At 52.0% G+C, this 15,465-nt stretch overlaps 1 protein-coding gene across 1 annotated transcript; it reads right to left on the bottom strand.

Moving 5' to 3' along the window:
* Window positions 1-982: 982 nt before the first annotated feature.
* IL20 (interleukin 20) lies at window positions 983-4,084 on the bottom strand. Its single transcript, XM_062211306.1, has 6 exons — window positions 3,732-4,084; window positions 3,438-3,625; window positions 3,101-3,166; window positions 2,868-3,020; window positions 2,115-2,189; window positions 983-1,166 (listed from the first exon to the last, which is right to left on the bottom strand). The coding sequence occupies exons 2-6, from the start codon at window positions 3,594-3,596 to the stop codon at window positions 1,056-1,058; spliced, it is 564 nt and encodes a 187-aa protein (XP_062067290.1). The 5' UTR covers window positions 3,597-3,625; window positions 3,732-4,084; the 3' UTR covers window positions 983-1,055.
* Between the last annotated feature and the right edge of the window lie 11,381 nt (window positions 4,085-15,465).

Raw genomic sequence — 15,465 nt, 5'->3', positions numbered from 1 at the left:
AGACTGCCTTCCTAGGCGCCACAGACAAAGCCTTGATCTAGCGACAACCTAACCTCTGGGGCCGGACAGACTCAAACGCCTCCCTTGGCGAGGCCACAGAGCAACCGCGTGCCCTTAAGCCTCTGAGCGTTGTCACGTGTGGCAGTCAAGACGCTGACACAGGGACACGGGAACTTGGGGTGAGGAAGAAAACAGGGGTGCAGGGAGGACAGCGCTCCAAGCCAGAGAGGGAAAAGCGGGCCCAGCTGAGGCCGCTCACTCAGTTGGTCCTTCATGCCAAGGGCCGTCGTGGGCCCAGGGCTGTGAGCGAATGAGGGCAGAGCCCAGGCTCTCGCTTGCACTGCTTCTCCAGGGGGTCGAGAGGCCCCTGGGCGACATGAGAGTCAAGCTCCTGGTCCACACTATTTTTTGCTCCTGAGACATTTTCAAACTCCAAGCAGATATTTTGCAAAGCAAACTTTATTTGTAGAAAGATGTGTTGGCCATGCAGGATTTCCCAGGTGGAGGGTGTACAGTAGAGGGTTGGGAAGTTGAACGGGGGTGGCCAGAGACTGCAGGTCAGGTCTGTCACCCCACATCGGACTTCTTCATCCGTGACCCACACTTAGGAGGCAATGGTTTGCTTTCAAGCAGCTCACAGAGCAGTAGCGGTGAGTGATGCGTCCTTAACAAAAGTGACTGCTAACCCCTCTAGCCACTCTTTTCTAATTTAGGGGGCTTTTCTTTTTGCTATATGCAAATACATCACCCAGTCTGTTATAAATAGAATCTGGGAGTGTTTAAAGGTCTCATGTTGAAGTACAAAAATAAATAAGTTCAATAGCAAAATAAATAAATATATTAGCTAATAAATATAATCCAAGAGAATAAACGGTATTACAAAAATCTTATCAAAGAATGAACCGAAGTAAGATTGGGAGCACAGAAAGACAACCATATAAGGAGACAAATAATAAATAAATACGATACATTGTGACCAGCACTGAGTGAATCGGAAGAGGGTGGTTCGGGGTTCTGCCTCCGTGGCGATTGGGCAGGGGACCCTCGGCCAGGCATCAGTACCTCCCTGCTTCGCTGTCTCCTCCATCCATTGCTGTCTCCTCCATCCATCGCAGCAGGATGTCCAGTTCCCCCAGGGCCTTCACGACGGCTGCCTGGGGCTCCAGCTACAAGAGAAAGACGTTCACGGCTGTGAGTGGGTCTGGAAGTGCCGACATGAGTGGGTGTGGAAGTGCTGACATGAGTGGGTCTGGAAGTGCCAACGTGAGTGGGTCTGGAAGTGCCGACGTGAGTGGGTCTGGAAGTGCTGACGTGTGCTTCAGGGCTGATCCGTTCTGCCATGGGGAGTGGGGGTCTGCTGGGGACTGCGAGCAGAGCAGTTTTCAGGAAGAGGAGGTAGAGAACGGGGCCATCACCCTGGTTTGATGCAGGGAAATTCATGCCTGCAGGGGTAGTAGATTGGGGCCCACAACCAAGGCCTCTCAAAATCCCAGAAATCAAAGTATCAGGCTGCTTTCTTTCAGCGGGGGGGGGGGGGGGGGGGGGTGGGGGAGTGCCTCCTGTGCCCACCACAACTGAACTAATATTGATTGTGCCCACCACTGGGCTGATGGCAGGGGATCCAGGGTGAGTGGCACAGTCTCTATCCCCAAGGTGTTTACAGCCGGCTGGGGGAGTCAGGCAGAAGAGGCGATGGCAAGGTAGCATGGGAAAGGGTGGGCGCCCATGGGACCATCGGGGCCTTCCTGTAAGTGAAGGGCTGAGCAGGGCTTTGTCGGTGAGGAGTGGACTGCAGGCCTTGCCGGCGGGTGTGCTGTGATGCTCACCGAGCTGGAGGAAGGCATGAGAGTGTGCGTGAAATTGTGGGTGTTGCGGAAGGTATGTGTACGTGCGGGGATGTAGGACAATTATCGCCTCCTGTCTCTGCTGCTGGAAGATCCAGATGTCCCCTGAGTGACATTCTCTCCCCACTTTTCTAGAGCCCCAAGGGTGCCCCCTGGGTTAAGGGATGGTCCGGGGGAGCTCAGAGGGTTCCCAGATGATCATGATCCCACCCATCCACGAGCCCAGCCCTGGAAGCACACCCATCCCATCAATGCCGAAATCGCAGATACCTGTTCGAATTGACGCAGAATCTGACTGTACTTCTCCGTTGCTTCCTTCCCACAATGGCATTTTTTGTTGGCATGCTGGAAAGGACCCAGTGAATAACAGCATTGACTAAGGATCCTGATTTCTCTGCCCTAGCCATGGACAAGCAGGTGGACAGTCTGCCCACGAAGCACAGCCTTGTGGCTGCTCACTCCTGTAGAAAAGTCCCTTCCGATTTCAGCAGTTGGGGTCATTACCTGGCCATCAGCTTTCTGTACTCAAATACGGAGCTCACTTGTGGCCACGAGGCCCCAGCTGACCTCCCTACCCCACCTAACCCACCCCGGCTCTCATCCAGTTGTTCCAGTACTGAGCTCCCCTGACAAGAAGGAATTGGATTTGCAGGTGCCTGAAAGACCGTACTCTGAGGTCAAGTCCAATACTTGATGGTACAATGCTGTTGATTGACTGCCCAGACATAGGATACATTAGGACACAAGGACACGCAATTTTATGCACAACAGACTAGTATCATTGCTATCAAATAGCTAGCATCATATAGTTCTTTAGGCTTTACGAAGTACTCTATGCATACAATGTAGAACCAGAAGTCAATGCAATGGAGTTCTTATCACCTAGGAACTAACACAACATAGGTTCCTAGAACTCCTGGGCTCAGTTTCTCTATCCGTTAAATGGGGGAAGAGAAGAGCTTGGCTGCTGAAACCTTGAAGCCATGCGCTGGGATGCACCTGTCACCCACGCCCCTCACTCACGCAAAGCCGAAGGTCCTTCTTGATGGTGAGAAGGGAGTTGGCGAGCCTGCTGATCTTTCGGACAGTGTGATAGTCAGGGGCTGGGTAGTTATTGAACACTCTCTCCATATAGAGCCTCAGCAAATGGCGGAGGAGACAGCACCGGCCCTTGGGCTGCAAAGAGAAGTGTGTTAGATCAGAGAGGCCACCACTTCTAGTCTTGCTCCCAGAGCCCGCCTGGATCACGCTCGTACCTTTGTGTCCTGCAAAGACTCCGTCCTCCTTAAGATTCTGATGTCAGTGATGTCATCTTTGGCCTGCTAAACAGAGGAAGGGGAGGCAAGAAGGGACAGGTCCATGGCCGTCCTCAGGGTCTTCCACTTCAAGTCCTCCTTCCCCGCCCTGCCAAGGCCCAGGGGGAGGCAGCCCTCTCCAACATCTGTCTAAGTCATTAATGCCAGATGTTTCTTGAGACCGCATCCCCCGAGCAAGGAGTCCCCAGCCAGGGACTGGTGATCGCCCAGCCAGGGCTGCCTGGGGAGCAGTCAGAGCAGGGGGGAAGATGAAGGCGACAGGGACCTCCTGACATACCACGCTGTGCCGAAGCTCAGAAAATCCACTCTGTATCTCTTGGAGGTCTGTGGCGATCACACAGCTTCCCAGATGCAGTGTTCTGAGCCCCGTGGAAGCAGCCCAGAGGAGATGGGACACAGCACAGAGAAAGCCAAAGGCAAGTCCCGCGGCTCTCATCGTACGGCTGCGGGCTGGAGTCACGGGAGCTGGGAATTCAAAGGAAAGAGCACGACTTACTGATCCCTGGTCCTCAGCTTCGAGAGGAGCTGGCCAGCCACCAGGGACTTGCTGCCCCCGTGTCTCCCAACTTACTAACACACTGCTGCTCCTCCCCTGGAGAGAACCCGCCTGGTGCCTGCAGCAGGGACTGAGTGAGCTGGTGCTACAGATCCCGGCTCATTTATGCTGTCCCCGGCCCCGGCTGCCCGTCATTGCCCAGCAGGGACGGCCTGGAGCAGCAGGCGCTTGCGGTGCACGCATGCAGGATGACATTTCCGGAGCAATGTCAAAACTTGTTTTGGGGATTGACGCATCCAGCCTTCCCTTACAGAATGCCAACGTCGTTTGTGCTCTGGTCCCCTTAGACTCACAGGGGGACCAGGGGAAAACAGAATTTCACAGAAGCGGTGGCTGGGCCACCAAACACCTGGGGAAAGTTGTGCAGATGTTATGGCCACCCATGGGGAAAGGAGCTGGGTTCTGTCAGGCAGTTGTCTGAGATCAGAGTGGTGATCTGAGGATAATAGATTCACGTCAGCCCCAAAGGCAAATAGAAAGTCAATGATTTCATAACCACCCAACTGCCAGAGAAAGACAACAGCAGGTGGGCGGCGCGCCAGATTCGCGCCTGAATCTGAGACTCCACAGCGCCCTCTGCAGGAAGGTTGCAGTCAGGCATTCACCGGGTGAATCTGAGAGCAGACTGTTCCCTGCCCTGAACCGAGGCCTGGGACAAGTGAGGGATCCCAAGAGAGAAGTGAGGAAACCCAGAGGGAGGCTGCGGTTCACAGGGTGGTGTGTAGGGTCTGCTGAATTTCGATGTGAAAGGATAAGGGGCTGAGGTTAGGGTAAGGAGAGTCTGGGTGCAGAAGGTAAGTGGACACCAAATAGCACCATCATCAAGACGAACAATATTTTAACAGAACACCAGGATGATGGACGGAAGCTATGGTGAACGAAATGTCAATGTTCTAAATCAGGACAGAATCCAATGCGACAGGGCCGTGTAGAACAAAAAGGAGAAGAGGCGCCCTCTGGATCGGTTTTTATGTATTTGTAATATAATGCAATTTGTAATGTGTTTGTAATGCTTAATTCTTTTCTCAAAGGCCTTTGATGAATATGGCACTGCTGAGTTTTCTTCCCTTACAATCAGGAAAGCAAAAAGTATAACAAATTTTGTTCAGGGCCTAGATAAAGCATTTGAGCTTAAAACAAGGCTGTGAGTTGTCATTAACCTGCTTCGTGTTTTCAGCGTTTTTCAGTTACTTGACGAGTTTGAGGGGAAATGTGTTTACCGCCTACGCAACAGCACAGGTGTATAGGGACGCATGTCTTCCCGTTGGCTTGGCTCCACTCTGTCATCACTGGATTTTTCCTGTGTGACACTCACAGCCACCAGAGACCCTGCCAGCCACAGGGATTGGGGATAAGCACACCAAACCCCAAAGTCTCCCAGAGGACTCTGGGTAGGGAGACAAGAGAACTGGGCCCGATCCAATCCGCACTGAACACGCGCCTATCCATGGGGACGTGGGAGTCATTCCTGTTTTCCTGGATTGGAGGAGGCTTCCTGAGAAACAGACCCTCAGTTTTAACACTGGAAAAGTCGCAGGTGAATGAAATCCAGGTGACCTTGAACAAGTCAACTCGCTTCTCTGCACTTCACATTTTCTTTGCTCCAAAATGATGATGATTAAACTTAGCCCAGAAATTTGTTTTAGCCTTTCAATACGGTAACCTATGATTTATATCCAGAGCTCACCGTGAGAGATCAACTCAGTGTAAGTAGCTTTCTCACTGCCTCGAGCTGAGTGGCTGCATGGTAAATCTATCTTGAATTCAATACTTCAATCGGTATCTACTGAACACTCAGAGTCCTCAGTGTTGTGCTAGGTCCTGCAGAGCAAAAATAGATGTGGCAAATCCTTGTCCTCCAAGAGATTCATCCTCGTGGAAAGGGCTCCTTCATACCTGGGGAACTAATGGGGAGGACCCAGCTGGCCCAGAACCATGTGCGATGTGTCAACAGAGGGGAAGGACTCCTAGCTGAGCTCAGGAAGGGCTGCTGCCTCTGGTCTCCCGGGAGCCTGGTCCCGCTGGGGGGCTTCCAGTTACGTGTCTGGATGTTACGTTAAGGAAGTGAGCTTGCACAGGCGAGGGCTGGAACGCCCTTGGAATTTCTCCAGTGGCATTGCACTTCCTCAAGTCCTAAGACAGCTCGACTGCAGGTTGCCCCAACACCTTCCTCCTCTGAAAACGACTGCCCGTGGCGATTACTGGTTGTAGCTGTGGATAACCAACGTGCTTCCTGCTGGCTCCACCTTCCTGCTTGGTAAAATGGGAGCTAAGACACAGAAGAGGTGAATTTCAGGAAACAGTTCCACGTGGGGCTCTTGCCCTCCCCTGTACATCCAGTTCTCCTTAACCAGGGTCCTCCCAGGCTGCAGATGCTGTGGGCTCATCCCCGCTGTTTCTCCCTTGTTCCGCCGCTCTCACCTGCACCCTCCACATGGCCACCCCCACTTTCCCTCCCTTTGTCATCAGAGACCCAGATCCTTTACTGGTGCCGTCCCCGTTTCATGGGCCATAGTCTTTTCTCCCTGGTAACACTGGAAGATTTTCAGAGACAGGGACAAGTCCACCATGTAGGATGACAGCAAGCTTAAATTCAAAGCGCCCAGAAGATGGCCGGCGCCGTGGCTCAACAGGCTAATCCTCCGCCTTGCGGCGCCGGCACAGCGGGTTCTAGTCCCGGTCGGGGCACTGATCCTGTCCCGGTTGCCCCTCTTCCAGGCCAGCTCTCTGCTGTGGCCAGGGAGTGCAGTGGAGGATGGCCCAAGTGCTTGGGCCCTGCACCCCATGGGAGACCAGGAGAAGCACCTGGCTCCTGCCATCGGATCAGCGCGGTGCGCCGGCCGCAGCGCGCTACCACGGCCTCCATTGGAGGGTGAACCAACGGCAAAAGGAAGACCTTTCTCTCTGTCTCTCTCTCACTGTCCACTCTGCCTGTCAAAAAATAAAAAAATAAAAAATAAATAAAATAAAAAAAAAAAAACAAAGCGCCCAGAAGGGATTACAGACAATGTTTTGAAAACTATCAAAATGGCAGAGACTAGAACATGCTCCTTGGAAACTTTTTTTCTCCCTCAGTGTCTGAAACTCTGAAGTCGGACATTGTATCGAGTCCAGAGATTCCGCAGTTCACAGGATGACTTGGCTCTAGCATTTCGTCTTTCCGGATTTCACGTGATGACTCTGTAAATGAGAACGCACATTATCTTTGGTTATTTTTGCATGACGTATGACTATCTTTCCAGCTCCGACACTCAGCTGCCCTTCGCTCTGCTACCTTAGGAATCAGATGCTCTTTGTAACCTCTTTCAGTGTCTTCCAAACGGTCCCGGGAAATGAAGACCACATCTCCTCTTTGTAACGCTGGAAATATGCGTGACTAGTTAATACAAATATCACTAAAACATGTAAGCTCAAGCCTGTTTTCCCATCATTGGTGCTAAGTAAACAATTCCTCATCATCATTCAGAAGTGTGATGAAAGTAAAATTGGGAAATGTGGTCTGATGGGAACATTTGAAAGGAAGATTTTCAGTCAATCTGGTTGAATAGGTTGCATTCATGTCAGACAGTTCCTTTCTCTTAACAACAGGAACTCAATTGCTTTGATTTCACTGTAATAATTAAGCTTTGGAGTTCACACGCAATCCAAATTTTTTTTTTATTATTTATTTGACAGGTAGAGTTACAGACAGTGAGAGAGAGAGACAGAGAGAAAGGTCTTCCTTCCGTTTGTTCACCCCCCCAAATGGCCGCCACGGCTGGCGCTGCGCCGATCTGAAGCCAGGAACCAGGCACTTTCTCCTGGTCTCCCATGGGGTGCAGGGACCAAGCACTTGGGCCATCCTCCACTGCACTCCCGGGCCACAGCAGAGAGCTGGCCTGGAAGAGGAGCAACCGGGACTAGAACCAGGTGCCCATATGGGATTTCGGCGCCATAGGCAGAGGATTAGCCAAGTGAGCCACAGCACCGGCCCCAACAATCCAAATTTTAATAATCAAGTTTCCCATTTTCTTCTATCAAAATATTTTATTATTTTAAAACCCACTAACCAAGTTCCTTATCACACTCAGTACAGACAACAGTTCAACCTGTCTTCTCCACTAAACTCCCCCCACCTCACCCTAACCTCTCTCGGCCCCATGTCCCAAGGAAAAACTGATCCCTCCCCATGGTGTCACCTCCACTTGCACTTGTGGGTAGCCCCCCCCCCCATATACTTACCACCGCCAGGTCCAGGCGCCTGGTCACATGCCTATACCTTCCGCTGGCCTGAGAGCTCCTGGTTCATCTTCTCCTTGTCCCAACACCCAGCAGCCTCTGGTGGGTACCCAGCCAACCCTTGAAGCCTCTCCAATGAATGGATTGATTTGCCTCGTTTTATAAATGGGGAAGCTATAGTTCAGAGAGGTTAAGTAACCAACCCGAGGACATTCAGCTGGTGAAAGGCAGACCTGGAAGTTGAACACATTCCCCTCCATCACAATCTCTCCATCCTCTTCTGCAGTAAGTCATCCCCTTAAACCCCCACGGAGGGAGGGGCAGGTGTTTGGTGCAGGGGTCAAGACACTGGATGGGACACCCGCATCCCTCTTCAGAGCGCCTGGGTTTGAGTCCCGCTGCATTCCTACTCCAGCTTCCTCTAATGTGCACTCTGGAAGACAGGGTGAGGGCCCGGATGATTAGGTCCCTGCCACCCAGGTATGAGACCCAGATTGACTTCTTGCCTGCTGGCTTTGGCCTGGCCCAACCCAGCTGCCACAGGTGTTTTGGGAGAGAACCAGCAGATGGGACATCTCTCTCTCTTTCTCAAATAAAAAATAAATACAAAGACATTTAAAATAATAAAATGTGTTGATTTGTTTAAAAATTATGTGCAAAAAGCCATTAAATAAAAAATAGACTGAGAAAGATGCTTCCTACCCCCCAATTCTGTCTGGAGACGCAGGTGTTCCGTGGGAAGAATGCAGAGGGTGTTAGCACTGCATCTGGATCGCACGCAGCTGAGAGCCAGGGGACCCAGTTCTGCTACTCACCTGCTCCCTGGCAGGATGACCCGGGGTGGCCCAGGAGCAGCCTCCCCCACCCCTCAGGCTCTCAGAGCTCCATCCACAATGCGGAGCTGGCAGCTGCCTTGGCCATCCGGCCCGCTGAGCTGGCAGGAAGACTGTGTGTATGGCATCTTCACGCAACCTTTAAACTGGCAAAGTGGTTTGTTTCACTTGGAGTTGGAGTATCTGCTAGGATAGATCCTGGAAGCCCAGAAGTCTAGATTTCAGTGAGCATTTACCAAATGCTTACAGTGTGCAAGTGCCTGTGCTGACCTCTGTGAGCACAGAGACGGCCCTGTCAGCTCTCTGCCCTGGTTCCCAGCTGCTCGGGTGATGACGGCTGTGCCTGCAGAGCCACCAGGAAAGCCACTGTGAGTGGAGTATCTCCTATCTGAAACGTTTGGATTTCTCTTGGGTTTGAAATTTTTAAAGATTTATTTATGTATTTGAAAGAGTTACAGAGAAGGAGACACAGAGAGAGAGAGAGAGAGAGAGAGAGGGAGTGCTTTTCAATCTGCTGGTTCACTTCCCAGATGGCCACAATGGCTGGAGCTGGGCCAGTCCGAAGCCAGGAGCCAGGAACTTCTTCCAGGTCTCCTCCTTGGGTGCAAGGGCCCAAGGTCTTGGACCATCTTCTGCTGCTTTCCCAAGCGCATTAGCACGGTGCTAGATTGGAAGTAAAGCATCCGGGACTTGAACCAGTGCCCATGGGGGATGCCAGTCTTGCAGGCCAGTGGCTCTACATACTACGCCCCAGGGTTGGCCCCAGATTATGAAATATTTACATAAGCATAAAGAGATAGCTTGAGGATGGGACCCATGCCTAAACACAAAATTTGTTTATGTTACATACACATCTCATTTATATAACCTGCAGTTAATTTTACCCAGTATTTTCAGTGTGTCTGCACTTGGACTTTGAGCTGTCATCTGAGGTTACCACGGAATACTCTGCTTTTGGCGTCATGTCAATACTCAAAAAGGGCCCGATTCTGGAGGCTCCCAGAGGTCTGACTTCCGGATTAGTGACACTCAGAGTGCACAGACAGGAGGGCTCGGGGTCACTGGCCAAGCAGAGCCCAGTTCCAGCTGAGCCTTCACAGATGGGCAGAGACGCTGGGCTGGGGAGGGGGCAGTGCTCAGAACAGGAGACGTGAGGGCTGCAAACTCCCGCCTGTCTGCCCGTAAGGACTGACAAGGGCTTCTGGGCTGGAGCCGGGTTTCCTGCCGCAGAGCAGTGAGAGAGTGTGTTGGAGATAGAGCCAGATCGTCAACGACCAGGAAGCTCCAAGCTGAGATTCGGACTGGATTCTGGAAAGCTAAGCCCTACCTTCACCTCCCTGTGCTGTCCCTGCCTCACTTGTGGACTGTGGGAGAACAAATTAATGATTCCTGAAGTCTCTTTCAGCTTGGCCTTCTTGATTCTGTAATCATTTCTTTTCCTCCTAAGGCAACGGGGCGCCATTGAAGGCTCCTACCTTTGGGGAGAGACAGGATGGCGGCTGTGTGCGAACCAGGAGACCCCCAAGGACAGAAGGGCCTGGCACGTGGTGAGCACACGATGCAATGGAAGAGGGTGCCGCTGAGGGGGAAAGTGGGGTGCATTCTGTGGGCACAGCAAGCCAACAGGAAAAGCAAGGCTTCAGAGCTGGGGCCAGCCTCTAAGTACAGCATCATCCTAAAAACAAGCTGAGCAGAGGGAAGACAAGAATCCTTCATGGGAAACAAGCTTAGTTTCCTAAAAAGGCCATCCTGGAACAGGAAACCGTCTTCTAGATACCACAAAGCAAGCCCAGCCACTCCTCCCTGGCAAGTCCCACGTGTGCAGCCCAGGGTTTCGCCTGCCTGCGGCGTCACCGTGGCTGGCATCTGGGCCTTGTGCCCGGTTGCATCACTTCCCAGGGAAGCAGACGGGCCTTCGGGGGGCAGCTCCCAGGTGGGCAGGCAGGCAGGCAGGCAGACGCCTCTGCCACTCCCAAGCTGGCAGGGCTGGGAATTGTGCCTGGGCTTGGGCTGCCTTCCTCGCAGGGGCAGGGTGGGGAGGAGAGGAGCAGCTGACGATCTGAAGCGAACGTTTTCAGTTCCCTCTTGGCAAAGCTGCTGCGCCAGTGACGACATTCTCCTTTCCTGCATTCTTCCATCACACTCTGCTTAACCAGCCCAACTGGCTGCTCACCCAGAATCCTGCTGACGTAGCTGGGGTCCCCAAACTCGCTAACCTGTCCTGTCCCTGCCTGCAGAGTAGGAGCCATGGGCAGACCCTGCTCTGGACAGGGGGCCAGGAATTCGAGACTGTAGCTTTGAATCCCGTTTCCTCACCTGGGAGAACAGGTGTGTGATCCATTCTTTTCCTTCTAGCTTCCCAAACAAGCATGGAGACGTCCCCATGGGCTGGCTCTGAGCTGGGGGAGACCCAAGATATGCCAAAGTGGAAAAGACCGGGTCTCTTGGGTCCCCTCGGGGCCTCGGAGCATCATGGAAAAGGCAGACCTTCCAATGCAGGAGCTCTTGAGCTGGGAGATGGTAGACAAGAAGCAGCTACATCTCTGCTTCTCAGTAACCTCTAACCAACACTGAGCATTTTCTTCCTTTGTGGGGACAGGCAGGGGACACAAACTGCAGTGCACAAGCCTCTTGTTCACAGAGAGGAACTGCAAGTAGTTTCGCATCACATCACGGGCTCCATACCTCTCTGCATGTGGCTTACGCTCACCACTGCGAGAAGCATCAGCAGTTTGTATTCCTCCTGCTAGAGCACGTTAACTAATGCATCAATAAAGATAAATCTACATAACCGAGTTGTCATCCCCATGTGTGGATACATATTTTATTTTAGATTAATTTATTTATTTGAAAGGCAGAGTTAGAGAGAGAACGGTCTTCCATCCACTGGTTTACTCTCCAAATGGCCACAATGGCTAGGGCTGGGCCAATCTGAAGTCAGGAGCCAGGAGCTTCTTCAGGGTCTCCCATGTGGGTGCAGGGGCATAAGGACTTGGGTCATCTTCTACTGCCTTCCCAGGCCATTAGCGGGGAGCTGAATCAGAAGTGGAGCAGCCGGGACTCATATGGGATGCCAGTGCTGCAGGCGGTGGCTTTATCTGTTATGCCACAGTGCCAGCCCCACTGAGAATATTGTTTTTTAGATTTTTATTTTTATTTATCTGAGTAGTAGATTTACAGGCAGAAAGAGAGAGAGACAGAGAGAAAGGTCTTCCATCCACTGGTTCACTCCCCAAATGACTGCAACAGCCGAAGCTGGGCTGATCTGAAGCCAGGAGCCAAGAGCTTCCTCCAGGTTGTGGGTGCAGGGACTCAAGCACTTGAGCTATCTTCCACTGCTTTCGCAGGCCATCAATAGGAAGCTGGATCGATAAAGGGGCACCCAGGACTTGAACCAGCACCCATATGGGATGCCAGTGCCGCAGGCAGAGGCTTAGTCTACTATGTCATAGCACCGGCCCCAACATGTTTTAATATATTAGTGTCTTCCTTTACAATCGTAGACTTTTTTATGCATTGAGAAACATTATTCTGAGTAGGTTAAGAACACTTGATGTGGGACAGATGTTTGCCTTATTGGTTAAGATGCCAGCTAAGACACACACGTCCCACAGCAGACTTGTTCAATACCCAGTTCTGAGTCCTGCTTCCTGCTTCCTGTTAATGTAGATCCTGAGAGTCAGCAATGATGGCGATTAGGTTCCACCACCCACGTGGGAGACCTGGATGAAGTTCCAGGCTCCCAGGTGCTGTGGGCATTTGGGGAGTAAACCAGCTGATGGGTCCCCAAAGTTGGCTAACACCACCTGCTCCTACCCCAAAACCCCCATATCTCCCTCTCACGCTCTCTCTCTCTTCCTGTGTGTGTCATATATATATTTGAAATATATATTTTATATATAATATATTATATATATTAAAAGAAATGTAATGCAATGGCAGAGACCAAGGCCCATTGGTATGGTGGCCCAGCACCCCAGTTGTGCCACATGGTCTGAGAAGAATGATGTTCTTTATAGGGATCATGGGAGAGTTTTTGTCATCAGGACTTTGCTAGAAAAGTTCAGAAATTGTGTCCATCAAAGGCATTTGGAGGGGAGAGAGGATTCAGATTGCTTCTGAGGGCCGAGGAGAGGAGATGGGAAGGCTCCCTGGAGAAAGTCTGGTATGAACAAAGCCTTGAAGGACAAATGGCTCTGTGAGCCTGGGGAGTGGAGAGACCACGGCGTGGTGAGAAGGAACACAACTCCAAGAGCAGAGAGCACCTCTGACCACTGAGAGTCTTGGGTGGGGCTCAGGGGTAGGTGTTGACACTAGTTGAACATGAGCCAAACTGCAATGAGCTGTTAATGTCAGAATCGCGCTCAGACTTTTCATTTCTTCTAATTAGTTAATGTATTTATTTATTTTTATTCCAAAGGCAGGGCAACAGAGAGAGCAAGAAAGAGAATCTTCCATCTGCTGCTTCACTCCCCAAATGCGTGCAAGAACCAGGGGGCTGGACTAGGTCAAAGCCAGAAGCCCAGAAAGCCATCCAAGCTTTCCATGTGGGTGGCAAGGACCCAAGTACTTGAGCCATCTTGTGCTGCCTCCCAGGACCTACACTGGCCGGAAGCTCGATTGGAAGCAGAGCAGGGACTTGAACCAAGGCACTCCAATATGGCATGCAGGTGTCAACTGCAAAGCCAAATGCCCGCCCCAGACTTTTCATTTCTAAGAATCAATGACTGTTTTCCTTTGACAACCTACTCAGAATCTAGCTCAACCTTGCCCACATCCCAGAAGCTCAACAGACTTGCTTACGGATGCGTTTTTCTAACTTACTTCAAAGCTTTCTGTCCCAGATTCCCTGCAGAGAGACTAAGCTCACTAATTTCCAGTAACTTCCACAGCGCACACCATTTGTAGCCTTATGGTTGACGGAACAAAGACATAAGCCTCAGCCATTCTGGTCCACTGGTCAAAAGATAAACATTGGAATGTATTCCTTGCCCGTGGGTCTCAATTGGGTCTCACACCCTATTGCTTTCATACCCCACCCCTACAGCCGCTTGAAAGACCAGTTGCTGGAACACCTGAAAGACCAGTTCCAGGAATTCCCCTCACCTGCTGCCCCCTACCCCCACCCCCATCCCTAGCCCTCCTAAAATATAAAAAGGCCCAGCCCCCGGGGGTCGGAGCCTTCTGCCACATGCTCCATCCATGGTCACCACCTCTAAGAATTTATTTTCTCTGAATCAATTCGGTCTGGCTGTAAATCTGTACACTGCCTCCTCTATTCTGCGCCTCTTTTTCTAACATTTATGGTGCCCTGTGTGAGGAGGCACCAATCTGCAACTCTTTTTCTAACAATGGTTGTCACAAAGTGAGCGCCCCAGGGCCTTCCACGGGGACACTGTACTAGGTCTCGGGGACATCTGCAGTTGCACCTTGCTCTTTCTGGATGAGATGTGGGACACATTTTGGAGGGAGGTGAGCAAGAAGCAAAGTCAGTCCATCTGGAGCTCTTTCTCCTCACACATGGGGCTGCTGACCTGAAAAAGTTGAGCATGCCCTGCCCAAGAAGGAAAGTGCTGCTGCTGCTGCTGCCCTACTGGGACACCTGCATTGCTCCCCGGTGAGCAAGGCCTGGGTTAGCATGATGACCCAGGGGTCTGGCCAGCCTAGGAGTCGGGTGGGAGGCCCTGACACCCAGGCTCCAGGATATGGGATTAAGGAGTCTTGGACAACAATCAACGGCAAATTTCACTCCAAGCCTAGCAGGCCAGGCACAGGGGAGATTGAGTCTTTGCTCCGAGCTATGGAAATGGAGCGAGTAGAGGTTCAAAGAGGATAGAAGGATAAGAGGAAGCCTGAGAGAGTCCCAAAACCAGAGACAAAGCCACAGGCTTCCTCTTGCGGCTTCCTCCAAGAGGGCCTGGCCTGCACAGCTGGAGTCGTCTGCGTCAGGCATGCGTGCACTCAGTGGGCATTTACTTACTGAGTTCTGCTGTTCGCAGATTAGCAGTGCGCCCAGGGACTCGGGTTCTGCAGGCAGATGCTGAGCTATCTCCGGCTTGTCAAGAACAAAAAGGCCACTGAGAATCCCAAGGAGCAAAGATGGGGAAGAGAGGCGAAGAGGAAGAGGAAGAAGATTGCCCTCTGCCCTGGGAGCAGGCCCTGGTCCTCAGGAAGCCAACCACTGGCTGAGCACAGAGCCACGGTGCACCAGAAGGTGACCACTTACTGGGTGCCAGGTGGTGGGTAATTCTTAAATTATTAATTCCTTTTATCTGCCTGCAACCTCATCAGGTAAGCACGGTTATTCTCTTCATCGTTCAAAGAAGGAAACTGAGGCACAGCCTCTTTTCCTGTGTCCAGGAAGGTGACCAGATCGAGGCATCCAGACTGGGGCACAAGGAACCAAACTGAGCTCCTGGTGTGCCAGCTGCACCCTGAGCCCTCTCCCAGGCCCCGGGACGGCCCTTCCGGGGGACCAGGTGCCGGCAGCCAGCTTCGCACCTGCGCAGAGAGGCCTCTGTACAGCACGCCCATCTTCCCATGGTAGTCCTGCAGCAGAGGCGAGGCTGGGCTGAGTGTGCTTCAATGACAGGCTGTGGCCTACAGACCCTCTCTAGAATGCTCTGGGGTTCTCAGTGATCTTCTGAGATGTATCTCCCCTCCCCGCCCCGCCCCCCAGCAAGCGCCATCACCAACCT

This window comes from Lepus europaeus, chromosome 14 (genome assembly GCF_033115175.1).
Source record: "Lepus europaeus isolate LE1 chromosome 14, mLepTim1.pri, whole genome shotgun sequence".
Lineage (NCBI taxonomy): Eukaryota > Metazoa > Chordata > Mammalia > Lagomorpha > Leporidae > Lepus > Lepus europaeus.
Note: the sequence above shows the minus strand (reverse complement) of the source record. Positions and strands in the feature narration are given on the sequence as shown.